Source organism: Mytilus galloprovincialis, chromosome 7, assembly GCF_965363235.1.
Source record: "Mytilus galloprovincialis chromosome 7, xbMytGall1.hap1.1, whole genome shotgun sequence".
NCBI lineage: Eukaryota > Metazoa > Mollusca > Bivalvia > Mytilida > Mytilidae > Mytilus > Mytilus galloprovincialis.
In genome coordinates this window covers 84,108,540-84,126,408 of record NC_134844.1, presented here as the reverse complement: position 1 = coordinate 84,126,408, position 17,869 = coordinate 84,108,540, and the positions used below count along the sequence as shown (strand labels likewise).

At 32.0% G+C, this 17,869-nt stretch overlaps 2 protein-coding genes across 2 annotated transcripts; both read left to right on the top strand.

The window, feature by feature from the left end:
* Positions 1-4,497: 4,497 nt before the first annotated feature.
* On the top strand, positions 4,498-8,156 carry LOC143084292 (uncharacterized). The gene is made up of 4 exons (XM_076260703.1): positions 4,498-4,568; positions 5,600-5,682; positions 6,586-6,681; positions 7,839-8,156. The coding sequence occupies exons 3-4, from the start codon at positions 6,592-6,594 to the stop codon at positions 8,154-8,156; spliced, it is 408 nt and encodes a 135-aa protein (XP_076116818.1). The 5' UTR covers positions 4,498-4,568; positions 5,600-5,682; positions 6,586-6,591.
* LOC143083862 (uncharacterized) lies at positions 8,149-16,062 on the top strand. Its single transcript, XM_076260241.1, has 7 exons — positions 8,149-8,593; positions 8,991-9,199; positions 9,725-9,931; positions 11,233-11,796; positions 12,395-12,566; positions 13,324-13,443; positions 13,819-16,062. Exons 1-7 carry the CDS (start codon positions 8,206-8,208, stop codon positions 14,487-14,489), a joined length of 2,331 nt encoding a protein of 776 aa, XP_076116356.1. The 5' UTR covers positions 8,149-8,205; the 3' UTR covers positions 14,490-16,062.
* The last annotated feature ends 1,807 nt before the right edge of the window (positions 16,063-17,869 follow it).

The window sequence follows — 17,869 nt, the reverse complement described above, 5'->3', positions numbered from 1 at the left end:
TCAAAGATTTGGCTGGAATTATTTACAATTCAATTTCTATTTCATGAACACAATCAACTATCCTTAGTTAACCTTAAAGTGATTCGTATTTATTTATATCAAGTCAAAATAGTTTAATTCCGTTAAAAAATGCTTAAGGTTAGCAATTTCAATATTTTGTTCTTAGAAAGGAGATTGAAATTAGTTTTTTTTCCAAAACAAACACATTCAAATGTTTTAATTTATTCAAACTGTTGATCAGATAAAATCTTTAAAAGACAAACTTATCTTTACTTTTTATATTATCCTCGTGAAATTAAATATTGTAATCTCATGAAAATTACAAATTTCAAATCTCATAACGAAAATGATTTTTCAGAAGTGAATTCAACAGTTTTTTGATACATTTATCAAACCAATAAACTTTAAAATTTGTAGAGTATTTTGCATAATCTATTTTTTCAGCTTAAAATGAAAAATGTTTGGCGTAAATATACACGGTCTAAGAACGATAGATGAATGAATTCTTATTGTCCGGCCTTCTTGAGATGAAAAGTCTTTAAGATCGACAATTTAAAGTAAACTTCCTTTTCACAAATTATGAATGTGGAAAATGTAGATATTTCATGATTTGGTTTTCTTTGTTCTGTTTAATTTAAAGCTCTTTTTTTAAATTTAATCTCAAAAAGCGTCCAAAGAAATTTTATTAGACAGATAAATGTAATTACTCCTGAAAATGCATGAAATATTTGCCACTAGACTTTATACAACTAACAATCAATCATTAACGCTAAATCCTATAAAAGGAATAACAAAGATTACTAAGTCTTATGTCATACAGCAAGATTCATACAGTAAAATCACACAAATAAGTGGCGGACTAAACTTTACGTTTTTTTTTTTGTCCCTTCTTTTTTAATTCAATTTATAGAAACACAGAAAGTAAATAGGGGGACGCATAACCGTAACGGATACAGAAAAGCATTAAACTATAAAACTGGAATACAGATAAGAAAGAAAACATATATTTTCATAACAATAAAAACAGAAAGGATAACAGGAATTACCAAAATATATTGGACAGCACAAACGAACAGACAAACCACAAACACTCGACTTCTCTGAATGATAAAATTTACTAAAAGAACGACGACCAACATCATAGTCTAGATATCTTAACTTCGTATCCTTATGTCATTTTTCTTGGACTTGTGATTATTTGTTGTCCCGTCTGTGTTCCTTTTGTGTGTGTGTGTGTTGGAATTAAAACATCGAAATATGCTCGCAATTTCTAAAGAAATATCACATTAAAATATGCTAATGTAAAAAAAAACCACAATGTTACACCAACAATGAAATTGTTTCGCTTGAATGAAGCAGGAATCCAACAACTCAAAAAACATGTAGGGAGATGGACATATGATTTTTTTATTACACAAGGTTTTAAAAATGCCAGATGTTTTTTTAATGGTAAAACGTCTTTACGATGGTGACTTTCAACTCTTTTAACATGCACAAAGATCAGCGGTGGACACCTTTTCGTGTAGAGCAAACACACATAAATAATTTAAAAGGCAGTAATAACAGAACATTCAATATGATAATTTTAATAACACATTGATGAGAAAGGGTAGAGCAGGTTGTTCCCCTTTTGCCTCAGTTTTTGAAAGTGTACCGGCTTTCCTGGTCACCTAAGTTTAATTGTTTATGATTTTTTTATTGTTAGAATTGAGAATGGAAACGGTGAATGTTTCAAAGAGACAACAACCCGACCAAAGAGCAAGACACAGCCGAAGACCACCCATAGGTTTTCAATACAGTGAGAAATCCCGAACCCGGAGGAGTCCTTCAGCTTGCCCCTAAACAAAAATGTTTACTAGTTCAGTAATAATGGACGTCATACTAAACTCCAAAGTATATAAACGGTTGTTTGTATGTTAGTCTTTTTTTTCTTTTGTCAATGGTGTTGTCTGTCTTATTCGACTTAGAAATAGTTAATTTTTTTATTCCGCGGACTCTGCTATGTCATCTTTTTTTCTCTCTCACTCAGGTTAAGTAAAAATATGGTTATCTCGTTCGACAAAATATAAAAACGATACAACTTTAGTTCGGAATAGTGACATACAAATTAAAATAACAAAAATACCGAACTTCAAGATAATACAAAACAAAAAGTTCCTTATCAAATGGTAAAATCAAAAGCTCAAACACATCGTGCTGTGAGATGCCAAAATCTCTGCATATAAGAAACAACCTTGCAACTACACGTAGAAAAGTTCATAATGGCTCAATTTATGTTCCATATTTATCAAACATACCATCTTTTTCATTTTGCTTCTAAAACTTTCCATCTTTTATATCGACCCAATTGCCATCACCTATCCAATGCACAATGCAATACTTTTAATCTGCAGTAACTGTAGGCTTACGAAATAAAGCAGGCACGTAAATTTTACTGGGATTGTCTCCCTTTCCCCATAGTTTCTTTCTAGTAAATTGTATTCGAAATATTTTCATCCACCATCCTGGGATGACCGTGAATCGAGTTACGGTCATCAGCTTTACCCCCAGTGACTTTTTTCTTTATGCAAAAAAGTGGTTCTATGGTAGATTAAAGATTCAGTCGAACACATTAAAATAACGATGGATTTTGATGTCTTTTTACTTTTCTATTTAGTGTTTTGTAAACCGTTGTTTGTCTTTTTGTCGTTTTTGTTTTTTGCCATTTTGTTTCTCAATTTTTTTTCGACTTATGAGTTTCACTATCACTTTGGTATATTCTGCCACTCCCGTAATTAGTGTCCAATGCATTAACTTCCTGCTTATTATAATGGTTTCCTGTCATTGTTTACCAATCAGAAAAATATAATTAGAAGATAAAGGAATTTCAGCATTCCATAATTTCATGTACATTGTATGTCCTTTTTAATTTTTTGTTTGGGTTTTATCACTTTTATTTTATGAGAAGAAAATGTTTGACACAACAACCGAACGAACAAAATTGAAAGAAAATAACATGCTGAGAACAAATTTTTCACTAGAGATTAGAAATATTTTTCTCACACCGGTCAGAAAATGTGAAAATAGCATGAAAATTAGAGAAAAGACTATACGTACATATAAAACATTTATAATAATAACGTCTTGAAGAGCTTTCAGTTATTGAGAGCAGACTCGACGTATTAAATGAAGTTGCTGGTTTGAAACTATATCATCCTACCCGTCGTAATACATGTATATTGACAGGTGCACTTTGAAGTAGACTTCATAAAACAACTTTATAAAAAGGAAACAAAAACATAAACTTACGAATACAAAAATTAAATTTGTATAGGATTTAAATGCATAGGAAAACATAATTACCCCATGCTATGATATGAGTGACGAAGCATACCAGTGGACACGCAATGATTGAATAACTGTAAAACCTTTTATCAATACTAACAAATCTGACTAGGACGTTAAATTGTCAATGTTTTAAAATATCAATTCTCTGTAAATATAAAAATGAGCTGGCCATGACATGATACAGAATTCCACCAAATTTCGCCTCAACACATTTAATGTCTTAAATTTCAAAAAAAAAATATTTGCCACTCCATAATCATAATGTGTCACCCTGTTGTTGCCATGGAAACATGACTTTTCAGGTAAAAATAAAGGTAATTAAAATATTGTTAAATTTTTGTTTGAAGACTGCTTAATGTCATGAAAAATGTTCTCCAAGCTTATTTTAATGTTTTCAAAAGTTTTGATAGGCCAATATGCAGATTTATCAAGGTTTTCTACATTTTAAAGAATTTAGTGGTTCTACAGTGTTCCATAGATCCTTAAAATCTGTAGATGTTTTCATTCCTTTCCACACTGATTTCAAAGTACTATCTGACCTAAATATAATCTATATTATATAAATAACCAAGTAAACTTGTAAATTGAATGGGATATTCAAGCATGTCCTTAAAAAAGTACATTTTGTGTATTAAGAAAATCTTCATTATTCATTATTGATAATATAGAGTTATCTCCCCTGGTAGAACTCTTCTGATCTAAAGCACACATGTACACAGGAAGTATACACAAATGGGAGAAACTTTGCAGACGATATCAGTGATCAACATGCAGTCAGTGTTAAAACAATAGTTATGGTCTGTAAATAACCATGTCCTTCTGTAGCTTTAAAAGCTCACAGATATGTGAATGTGTAGGTGAAAATTCCCCACTGACTTCTTTGTCATCAGAATTGCAGTCCATTGTTCTTACTGAGGCTGGTCTACTGCCAAGTGATATTACACAGAAGTTTCAAGTGTGCAGTGAACATTTTCACAGGTTTTTGAATAAAAACAAAGCAGGTTGCAAATCAAAGATATGTGGAATACCTGATATAATTTCCTCTCACAACAAAGACAACAAAATATATGGAGGATGGTATGGGGTAAATAGTTATCAAAAGTACCAGGATTATAATTTTATACGCCAGACGCGCGTTTCGTCTACATAAGACTCATCAGTGACGGCAGACAGAAATGTATCTTTGGAAAAAGTGAAAGAGATTCATGCTAGAACAGGAATCATAGTTCCAGTTGGAACTCGTAAGTAAAATAATTAAAATGATTTCTTTTTTTTATAATTTAGTATCATAATTTGTTATTTATATTTATTAACCAGCATGGGGATAACATCAAAAGTTCAATGTAGGATAAAAAACTTAATTCACATAGTGTTTTTTTTCACTGACCCCCACCCCCCCTCTTAACTTGATTTGGGCAAAATTGATTGAACAATAGGGATATATATGTAAAAATTGATTTTAGATATACTAAATTTGCAGAAGTTTACCCCCCTCCACATAAAAAACCTACAAAGCAGGCGCGGATCCAGAAAAAGGGGGGGGGGGGGTCCAGGGGTTGGAACCCTTTTTTTTTTGACAATCAATGCATTTGAATGGGGACATGTAATTGGAACCCCCCTTTGTCCTGGGTTTGGAACCCCCCCTTTTAAAATGGCTGGAACCGACCCTGCAAAGGGTATTTGATTTAAGTTTTTTCTAAATTATATGAAAAGGGTAGGGTAACAGAACCCCAGCGGCACCCCTATCAATTAAGTATTGAAGTGGACCCCAACCCACCTCCCAGGCAATACTGGACCATTATAAATTAAATCAAAATGTCTTTTATTTCCAAAATAAGAGACCTATTATTAAATTTACAAGGAACAGTCAGGATATTGCATAAATAGCTGAAATCTTTCAGTTTCTAAAGTTATTAAAGAAGGAAAAACACCTTTAAATTGCATGATTTTATCCATTTCTTTCCCCTACCCAAAATATTACCGATGTTTGAAGAAAGTAAACAAGAAACAGAATTTCTCTCCAAAAACATGTAGCTTAACCTGTCAACAACAAAGGTACAGAATAAGTTCAGCAAAAACTGACAGGTTTTATTTCGAAATATTTAAATTTGTCACAATCAGTAGTGTACTATAAACTTAATAAGGAATTTATAAGAATCCATTTCTCCTAAATTCATTTTTTTTCTCTTATGGGACAAACATCTATTTAATTTGCATATACTAAAAATGTATCTTTATTTATAAAAAAAATAATTTGAACTGTATGTTTCAGCAATATGTCCAAGATGCAGAAAGACCCTTTATTGTGGGCAATCCACTTCATGTAGCGTGGCTGAAATTTGTGCAAATACAAATGTAAGTTATAATGCTAGTACATGCTATTATTTTATTCAGAGTCAATGTACATGTATGTATGGTATCTCTATCTGTTAATGGGCTTAATTGTATCAGTCCGACTGTCATACATGTCATATAAAGGGGTATATCAAACATCATGATACATTAAAATAGTTTAACCCTAGCACTGAAAGTCTGAATACCAAAATAATTTATAATGATTCTCCCAATTTATTTTTATTAAAAAGATATTAAAATATTTGTTGAATATTAACTTAAAGTTAAACAAAAATTTGGTTGGGTTAATTTTTCTATCAATTTTGAACTGAGAAAAATGACAGATACAGGCGAATTTTGTTAGAAGATCTGACAGTGAATTTTTATTCAATGCAACATACATGTACATGTAGGTGTTGTGTTTCTATTGACATTCAGTATACTTCAGCATTTTTAATATATATATTGAGAAAAAAAAAATATACTTCAAGTTTTATGTGTGTTATTTTAAAGTGCATAGTACATGTAGTATTAATTTCTTCTACAGTTCATAGTTTTATTGAAAACTTGAACTATGTACAAATTACAATCAATATTAGTGCAATAAGCAACGGCAGAATATTAACATTATTATTATTGAATATGTGGGTTCATTCAGTACTTTAAAACCTCTAGTCATATATATATTGCATTTATATCATTATGCAAATTGTGTTATCCCATTTTTTCAGTACAAATAAACTCATCAAAATGTTTTGTTGAATTTGCACATGAGGGTTGAACACATACATGACATATGATGGAACAAAAACAAACGTAAAATTAACAGAGTCCTGATAGCCTGTTAATGGATAAGCTTACTGTGGTTTATGTTTTTAAAGACTCAGTTATCATCTGATATAAGTAAACATTTTTTTTATGCAGTGTTTGATGAACAGTGACAACCTTGGTGATACATGTAGCTATCAATATGAAGAACAGTATAATCTCAGACCTCATCGACTTAATAGTGGATATAATGTAAGTATCATTAAAAATTTCATTTATATCAAAATTTGCAGTATTAAAGCTAGATACAATAAAGTAGGCCCACTCACAGCCTTACGCTGGTTGGGTCCACGTTAACGGAATGACATGTTTTCAATAAATGATGTTTGAATTGATTCTATTGAATAGGAAGTTATATAAAAAATTGTCTATATGTTGAATGTTACTCTGAATTTATTTTGCTACATAACGAGACCACAGACCGTATCTTAGCCCTATACAACAAGATGAAGCATCTCCTTTTCGTCATGACTAAAGACTAAAAGATTTCAAGAACTTTCAATGTACTAACTGCATATTTGATAATTTGGTTCATTTGAGATCACTCTGATCGTAAAGGCTGTTTATTCAATCTGACTTTTGTTCCTGGCACATTTAAGAAATGACTGTAATATTTTGTCTGTCTTTGAAGAAATAACATAAAAAATTTGGTGCACACTGAATAACACGTGTGGCAGGTTATTTAACAGTGTGCACCAAATTTTTCTGTTATTTGAATAGACAGAAAAAATATTACAGTCATTTCTTACAATTTAATTCTAAATTCCATTCAGATTCCATTTTAAACATTGAAAACCATGAAAAAACGTTGATGACGTCACGGTCAAATGACTAAATTATGTCTATAGGCTCATAACAAAATTATGCCAGCCAATCAGAAGACACTTTACATCCAAAATTAAATTATTGTGTAATGTAGAGGATATATATGGAAATGTGGGTTCTGTTTGCCTGAATTTGTAAGCACTCAAGAATTTTTATTTCTTAACTGATTGACTTTAAACTTACAAACAAGCGTTTAAGTGAAAATCTCTTGGCCATGTTCAAATTTGGGAAATTCCTATTTTATAGGGGTTATTGCCCTTTGATTGTTTTTTTTAATGAATTTCATTTGTAATTATTCTAGCTTTTTTATTTGTTAATTAATTGACTTCAAATTTATATACAAGCTTCATAGTAAGAAAAGCATGCATTTGTTATTTCAGCAGTAATTTTTCAAATCCCATTAAACACATGACATGTTAAATAAATATAGCATTAAAATTATTTTGTCTGTATTAATCAAAGGCACACATTTAATAAAATTTGTGAATTTTTATTTATATTTTTAAAATAACATTTATTTTCAGTTTGCTGTACATGCTTCCACATCATCAAGTCAGGAAACAACCAGTTATGTTGAAACTGAAAGTTACTGCAATACTGATAGTCAGGGTACAGAAGCATCTGTTATCAGAATTGATAGACTTGGAAAATTCAATGAATTCTTGGAAACATGTGACATAAGCCCTGTAAAGTGTCTAACTGAATCTTTAGAGAAGTCAAGTGAGAGAACAAAAAGAAGATATTTATCAAAAGCTAATACTTGTATAACTGCTCTACTGAACACTATTTGTCCTGATGATTCTGAGTTCATCAAAAAATCTCTTTTGAGAGCAAGAAAATGACAAAAATAAAACCACAAGCTCTTTGTTGGATGCTATTGTCAGCTCATACATGGTTGCAAACACCTCAACGTTGAGGAGACAGTTATTATCAATAGCAACAAATGATTACAGTTTTGCAGAAGTCAGTGCCAGTATACCAGGATTATCTCACTACAAGTTTTATTCTGCTAAGAAACATGCACAAAATATTGGTTTAGGTGTTCCTGCACAAACATCAAAGATTCCTCGTTCAAAAATAAATGATGGACAGCTTGACCATTTTTTAGACTTCATTACTTCAAACCACTTGATCAAAGATTTACCAATTGGAGAAAAAACATTACAGCTTTCAACTGGAGAACTCATTCAAACACCAAATGTAATCAGAAGTATTGCCCCTGCAACAATCATCAGGCAGTATGCACAGCTCTGTGAGGATGAAAACATTCAGCGTTTAGGTATTAATTTCATTTGGATTACAATTCTGCATTAACAGTTTGAATTTTATGAATTTAGTATGTTTGCTGATGACGTCAGCCATTTTGTTAACAAAATTTAAGGTTTTCTGGCTAATCCCATTTCATTGGATTACCTTAAAATATAATGTCCAAAAACATTTTATTTTTAACCGCCCTTTTTGGTGGTAGCATGCTCGCCTTGGGGTGGGATGTCTTCCTGTAGACTGTTACCTTGTGTGGTAGCATTAAGTTAAAGATCAGGTTCAGCTTGTCCGACTAGTACAAAGCAGGCTTCATTTCATATTTATGTTCATTACATACATACACTTCATGTGAAATAATGTCAAAGATTGGTGTTCTTTTTTTTCTTCTTAAACTATTTTAATTCCATTTGCAGGCACAAGTACTATGTACAAGATTTTGACCGACTGCAGTGCTTCAGTCAGACAGTCTATGGAGGGTCTTGACTACTATATTTCTGAGGGAAGTCGAGCATTTACAGATCTCACAGAAACTGTAGAACAGTTAGATTTAACCTTGGATGAAAAGAAGAAAACACTGGATAATTTGGTGGTAGCAAAGCATTACCTAAAAACAGATTATAAGGTTTTTATTAGTTTTTATATTCCCTTTTTCATACGACTTCAAAATATTTTGTGGTTGTACATTGTTATAAGGTTATGGGTCTGTTATCCATCCATAAAAATTATGGTTTTGTGTCTAATTTGGGTAATTAATAGAGCCTTATGAAATGTTTACACATTTTATTGGCATATTACTTTGGTTATATGCCAAGGTCTGATATAGTACTTTTGTCCCCCTCCCCCTCAATACAAAGTTTTTGGGGGTGTATAGGAATATGACTTTCAAAGCAACCATTATCAGGGCCTTTTATAGCTGACTATATGCGGTATGGGCTTTGCTCATTGTTGAAGGCCGTATGGTGACCTATAATTGTTAATGTTTGTGTCATTTTGGTCTTTTGTGGATAGTTGTCTCATTGGCAATCATACCACATCTTCTTTTTTATATTATTCTTTATATTTATATATATAGAGAGAGAAAGGGTATATATATATATATCTTTTAAGAAACCAATCCAAAGATTGAATCAACTAATTTTTTTTTCAGCTACATGTAAATACATCATCATCCATAGCAGACCATTGTTGTTCGTATGCTTTGAGTGAAGAAAAAGGACCCTTCTGCCAAAAATGTGATAACCATTCACATACTGATGAATGCCAACAGTGTAGTTTTGTTGATGAAACACTATCTTTTATTTCAAAGAGTGCAATTGAAAGACACTGGGATAATCCTGAAGCTGTGCTCTTTAAGGTATTTTTAAATTCTGGTAAAATGTTATGTCCTATAGATATAGGAAGATGTGGTGTGAGTGCCAATGAGACAACTCTCCATCCAAATAACAATTTAAAAAGTAAACCATTACATGTATAGGTTAAAGTACGACCTTCAACACGGAGCCTTGGCTCACACCGAACAACAAGCTATAAAGGGCCCCAAAATTACTAGTGTAAAACCATTCAAACGGGAAAACCAACGGTCTAATCTATATAAACAAAACGAGAAACACGTATATTACATAAACAAACGACAACTACTGTACATCAGATTCCTGACTTAGGACAGGTGCAAACATTTGCAGCGGGATTAAACGTTTTAATGGATCCAAACCTTCTCCCTTTTTCTGAAACAATAGCATAACATCACAACATAGAAAAACATACGATAAAATATCAACTTCTTCATTACTAAGTTACTGTGTGACTAATACAGATGTGAGACAACATCTTATCAAATTTTATTCCTCATGATAGTTTTTGGTTTTAGTGTAGATAGATCCAATCTTTTCTCAAGTACTAAATATAGAAAAAAGTTACATGTATGCGACTTGGTATAGGAGATGCAGCACCGCAAGTCTGAGACCATCCTTCCAAAACATGTAAATTTGACCTACATTACACATTTCTCTGGTTTTTAGATCACCTGGCCTAAAGGACGAAGTGAGCTTTTTTCATTATTTGGCGTCCTGTGTCCGTGGTCCGCAAACGTTTACAAAAATCTGTTCCAAAACTACTGAGCCAAATTAAATCACACTTGGTCACAATCATCATTGGGTATCTAGTATAGAAATTGTGTCCAATGACCCAGCCCACCAACCAAGCTGACCAATTTAGCAAAAAAAAGTACATAAATGTAAAATGCAGTTTTTGGCTAGTATATATATCTGAGACCAAAGCATTTAGAGCAAATTTGATATTAGTAAAATTATTCATTAAGTAAAGATCTAACCGCCCTGAAATTTTTAGACAAATCAGGCAACCAGTTGAATTGGTAATTTTAAGAAAATTTTGCATTTTTTTGTTATTATCATCACCAAAACAAAATTTGATCATGAATTCTACATTTCTATTCTCCTCTATATTATGTGTCCTTTGTTTAATATGCTACTTGCACACAGGCCAAGGATGAGCGACAGGCTCTTTAGAGCCTCTACTGTAAATTCTAGATATAATTGTGAGAATGAGGTGAATATGAACTTGAACATAAGCACAAGTGTTATTGTATTTTGTTCTTATAAATTTACAAAAACAAGTTCAAAATTGTTTTTGTTTTAGGTTGAAAAAGCAATAGCTGATATCTATGAATGGAAGAGTCATATCCTTCGATCAAAAAATCAAGAAAAGGCAAGACAAGCTGTTGTGAACTGTCTTGGGGAAAATGAGGCTTTCATGGTAGCTGACTGGGCCATGAAATTTTTACCGCGAAAGTTTAGAGAGGGCCAGACAGATTGGTTTGGAAAGAGAGGCATTAATTGGCACATCACTGTTACTATGTTAAAATCAGAGGGAAGTGTGAAATTTCTTACACATGTGCATATATTTGAACAACCAACCCCTCAAGATGCAGCTACAACTGGAGCTATTCTTGTCGATGTGGTTCAAAATATTCCATCTGTCAAAAAGGTCAACATATGGTCAGATAATGCCGGTTGCTACAAAAGTACATTGACCATTGCTACTTTACATCAAGAGCTAGACAAGAAAATAAAATCCTACAATTTTTGTGAGGCTCAGGATGGGAAGGGCGCATGTGACAGGAAGGCATCCCATATCAAGTCGGCTATAAAAAGATATGTAAACGAGGGCAATAATGTGACAACTGCACACCAAATGAAACTGGTATGTTAATTATAGTAATGAGTTTAAGAATATTTGATATGCAATTAAAGTCAAAGTATAACCCTAGAAAGCTTGAATGAGGTCTGTCAGTCCAGCAAACCAGCTTTCCACACGTTTCATGCTTGAAGATATTGGTTTGATATTTGGTATATAGTATAACCATGACAAGTTACAGTCTGATGATTTCTTTTGCAGAGTTATTGTCCTTGGACTTGTAAAATTCACTCAAAATGTATTTAACCTATCAAGTGCATGCCAAATTCTAATGCAATTATTTTGTATCAATGGATCTGATTGGATGACAGTTAGCGTAAAATTCTCTATCTCCTTGTCTGTAACTTAGAAAGCCGACATTTTGAATTGCTGAATGTATTGACATGTAATTTCTACTATAATAAGCAAAACAAAACCTCACATGTTGCACCTCAAAATCTTCTGTTTATAAAATTTTATTACATTCTGAAGCTGCACAGAAGCCAGAAAACGCCTGGTGTTTATGTTTGACGTCGGAAGCATACATATGATGTCACCTAGTGTAGGGACCAAAGAAGATAACTTCTTTTCGCGAAATTTTATTTCTTTTATTATTTTTTTTCAGGCAATTGATTCGCAACAAAGAGGCCAGTACATGGTGAAAGTGATAAGTCCTGTTATTAATGCTGATGATGATAAGGTCTCACTTAGAAGTATTCCATTGATTTCTATGCTCCATAATTTTAAGTTTACTGATAATGGATTGCAAGTTTGGAGAGCTTATGATATTGGTCAAGGTAATATAATTTTATGATTTACTTATCAGCTCAACTGTAGCTTGAAGAGCCATTTTATTCACTTTGGATATCAATGTTAACATTTCTCAAGAATATTTCATTACTCCAGAGAATGGAAGAAAGTTTCCTTCTATTATGATTTTCAACTGTATCAATTTCTGCTACCAACATAATTGTTTCTAGATAAATAGTTTAAGTGAACGACAATATGTTGCCTCTCATAATGTTATTTTGTTAATCAATAATGGTACCTCTATCATGTTACACAATGTGATATCTCTTAACCAAATTGACAAAATCATAACTAAAATGGCTTGCATAGATAATAAAGGGAAGAAATAATGTCTATTTTTGATACTACAGGTGACCAGTTAAAAAAAAAAAAAAACCTAGGGGTTATGTCATTTGACCTTCAGCATGTATCTGTTATAAATTCACAACTAAAGAAATTTTGCTCTATACATGAATCTTCATGTTTCATACAATATTCCGTTGTAATTGACAGTCCTAAAAATCAACCCAACAATATTAGATCTGTAAATTTGCTTTCAGAATTTTTTTGTTCTTCCCTCACTGGGATTTGAACCCATACTACTGAGATATCGTGACACCAAATCGCCTGCACTGTAGCTGTCCTGCTTGACCACACGACCACCTGAGCTATATGTACTTCAGTATATTGATATTAGCATCCATACAAGATCCCTTTTGATTAATTTATATAAAATAATTTATTTGCTTATATTTTGCATTTTAGGAAAGTTGATATCATGGAACAGCATTATTGATAAGAAAATTCCTGTGATACAGCTTTTTGTTCATCATGATTGGTCGTATACCCAGTTTGCTACCGTGGGTTCAGTAGTTGTTGACAGAGGTAGTTATGTTTTATTGAAAAAACTGTGTATATGTAACAATTTGTGTTTCTTTGTGAAATTATTTCAAAAGATACAATAAAAAAGTTTTAACATATAAATTCATGATACAGAATCCTTGTACATACATGACAAAAAAAACCAAATAAAAAGTGTTTTTATTATTGTTTTTGTAATAAAGTTAGGCCTTCAACATGGAACAAAAGCTCACACCTTCACAACCATTAAATGGCACAACACTTACAAGGTCACGTATAGACAACTTTTATGTTATATTATGATGGATTTTTTTATATATTTTGCATGATGTCTTTCCATGAAAATTATGATTTGTTTAGTATAACAAAACACTTAATTTTCTATTAATGTTTTTGTAGAGGATGATGATGGTGATGATGATGAGGAGGATGATAATGAAGATGAAGATACACAAAATGAGAGTAATGATGAAGATAAAATTACAGAGCCAGTTCCTAAGAAGAGACGGACAATATCAAAAATCTTTACTTGTCCTGAGGAAGGATGTACACGTTCTTTTAAACATTCATCTTCACTAGATCAACACATCATGGTGGGGAACTGTAATGTGAAGGAAGAAAAACTTAGCCTGGCAGATAGAACAAAGGTTTTATATGCTCAGAAGTTGGAAGATGGGAATTTAGGAGTGTCATTTACCAAACAATCTGACAACAACAACAATGCTGCTACTGACAAACTAAACAAAGGATGGGCATTAAAAGTGAACAAACCAAAAACCATTTTTACATTAGACCAAAAGGCTTACTTGCATGAAAAATTTATGATTGGGAAAACAACTGGAAGAAAAGAGGACCCATCAAAAGTAGCTGAGGAGATGCGATATGTCTTAAAAAATGGAGAAAACAGGTTCACTAGATCTCAATATCTAACCTCACAACAAATAGCTAGCTATTTCTCAAGACTTGTGCAAAAAGAAAAGAAGATCGATGAAACAGATTTAATAGCTGCAACTGCAGACAGTAAATGTTCTGTTTTGAAAAGGAAGGTTTTGAAAGAATGTTCTCTATAATTTTAGATTAAGATGTTTATCAGTGAAATATCTGTATTTTATAAGTCTTTTTAAAATACTTGTTTGTTTTAATATTTATATTAACTGTAAATTCAAAAAGTAATGAATGTATTTATTATTGCAAATCTCTGACCAGTGACAAACTTTTTTGTATAGGAAAATCGCCACTAAAAATGTCAATGCCAATTTAGGTTATTGCAAACCTGATTCTTACATTTTTCACATTTTTCGCATTAATAAAAACATTACAATAATTTTTTAATTTTCAGTATACCTTTTATAACACCTATGCATAAAAACACAACCCTGATCATGACATTTTCCCTGATTTTTGGCAGGGAAAGGGCACTGAAAGATAAAAAAAACTATTAATCCGAAAATTTATATATTTTTTCTCCCCACTACCACAAATTTAATGGAGAGACATATTGTTTTGGCTTATTTGTCTGTCCGTCTCACAGTTTATCAGTGCAACTCCTGTTGAACTAAAGAACTGAATTTTATGATGAAACTTGGTATGTAGTTGTGCATGTTAACAGGAAATTTTGGTCAGCTAAATTTGTTGAAGTTATGCCCTTTTGAACTTACTTTACCTCTGAAACTACTAAACGGAAGGAGACATGTTTTTAGACGAAGACAAACTTTAATTGAAGTTATGTTTGTCAGTCCCTGATGAATCCAGATGATAACTTGAGAACCAATCAAGAAATGTGTAACAATCTTAACACAGTGTTTTAATCCTATAAACAACAGATCAAGTTCAGTTTTCATCTAAATCCAACAAAAAGTTTTATGATTTATGCTATTTTTAAGTTTTGCATCTGACCCCCCCCCCCCCCCCCCCCCCCCCCCTCCCCCTTTTTTGGAAGGGTCCAGATGACAAATTGAAAACAGATAAACCTTTAATTTAAAACTTTACACAGTGTTTCAGTACTAAAAAACAAAAGTCTCCTTCAATTTTCATTTAAATTGAACAAAAAATGTGAGAATTATGCTATTTTCAAGTTTTCAAGTTTTGCACCCCCTTCTCCCCCACCCCCACCCTTTTAAAAGTTTCTTAATGAAAACCTAAAAAAAACAATTAACCTTTATAAAATGTGGCTGAGTATCATTATTTTTGTTGATTGTTTAGTGAAATATTTTGCCAAGAGACAATATATTGCAATTTGAAATGAACTACCATTTCCATGGAAATATGCATATTTTGCAATTTTTTGTCATTTTTTAGGATTTATGTACAGAAAGGTCTTGAAATTTCCCACAATTTTTTTGGGGGGTTTAAATCCAACTATATATCATCTACGTATATTACCATTAGTTTAATTTCAAATCAGTGTGCAAAGGTAAAAAAAATCTATTCAAAATAGGCTCCCAAAGGGAATTTTCTTGATTTGGTAAAATGCCAAAATTTGTATATATAAAGTGCCGTTTTGAATTATGCAAAATTATTTTTAGGAATATTTTTTTATATGATAAGAAACTTGAAATACAGTAGTTTAAGATAAATAAAGCATATTCCACTGTATTGTAAATATTATACTATATTATGTCAATTAAATTGGTCAGAATTGCAGTTTTTGTGTTTTTTCTCAGGAGGCCATTGTATGAAAAATAGGTAACACCGTTTCCATAGCAACCCATCATTTTGGTAATTTTTTTTTATTGAAAACATTAATGGTAATGTAGTGTGACTACACACAATAAGTTTAAAGAAATTTGAAAAGGTAGTGTGGCCAGCCAGTATTGACATTGTTTGATAATTACAGAGAATTGATATTTAAAAACATCATTTTCACCTTTAAAATTCTCGTGAGAATATCGCGAAAGGAGTAGGTCCGGTAAGGGCCGATTTTGGCCTCAAATTTCAGGTTCATCTAACGAAAGATTTTGGACACTTATTAAACACTTAAGTGTCTATTACAATTGATTCGATTAATGTATGTGAATGATTTCAACTGATTTAGTCATTAAAACGCCCCGATTCAAGCTTAAATATGATAAATCTATCAAATATGCCAAAAAACGTAATTTTTCCGATGGTTTTTGTCACAAAATGAAAGTGGCCGCATCCGTGTTCATCCTCAACCTTTATATATGTTATGTATTATCATCAAATACAACTTACATTTCAATATTATGAATGAACACGAATGCGGCCACTTTCATTCAAGACGGAAACCGTCTAAAATTTAACTTAAATGCTAAAATAATGAGGATTTCGGTAATTTAGCATGATGCTAGTACCCGATATATTAGCATTGTATTGTCACAAACAGCCCATATTTATGTAGCAGAGGCATTCTTCTTTCCGAAAAATAGCTAAAAGATTACATTTTCACACTTTAGTAAAACTTCTATATTTTGGGGCCAAAAAGGGGTCTTACTGAACCTACTCCTTTAATATCCTAACATGTGTTACCATACCTTTAATGAATTTATAATCGCATATTTTTGCAGTAAATTATTCTAAATTTAGTTAGTATGAATAAATATGAACGATATAAAAACGCTCTCTATATTGAAATGATAAAAGAAATAACTAATAATATGCTTTATAATTAAAATATTATATTCAACCCTTATATTTTGTAATTATTGATATTTGAAAAGTTGAAACAGATCAATACCAAAACAGGTGACCTTACCTGTATCTTCAATAAAGCACATAACGGGAGTTGTCAATGTGACACGTGTCAGCGTATGTGCCAACAGATAATTTTCACGTGCCATCATGTTGACACTAGTAATTGAAATATTATTTCATCTTGATGGTTACCGTTTTGTACTTAACAATTATGATCTCTTCTCCTGTTCTTTAAAGAATGATGTGATCATTGTAAACAAATGTAAATTGATAGCTCTAAATGTTGTTTTTTGACACTGTTAGTAACAGTTTGCATGGCAGATATTTTTTGAACAAACTTTCATCAGGTAAGCTTGGAATCGTTGTTTGAGGCAATTGATGCGGGCTTGAAAACCAAACAATTCGCTTTAACTGAACATCACAAATCATGTAGTGAAATGTCTCTTAAATCTACCGAACAGCCAAATCGGTAAAAGGCCGGCTTCGTTCGAAGAAATCGGTTTGATCGCATTTTACCATTGTAGTTGTCCTTAATAAGCATGATATATTTGTCATATGACACTTTTAAAAACAACAATCAATCAATCAAATAACATACCACCTAGCAACAATTTTAAAGCTCGCCATATACAGTCTGATTAATGTATCACAATCATGGGTTATAACTTCGTAACGGAATGTAACAAAAACTAAGAGATCTTGAGGAAATGTATTAAATTAGTGGGAATTTTTTGGTGTGAATTCAGAGGCGGTCAACGCGTTTACATTCCCATAAAACTATACAAAAGAGGGGCGA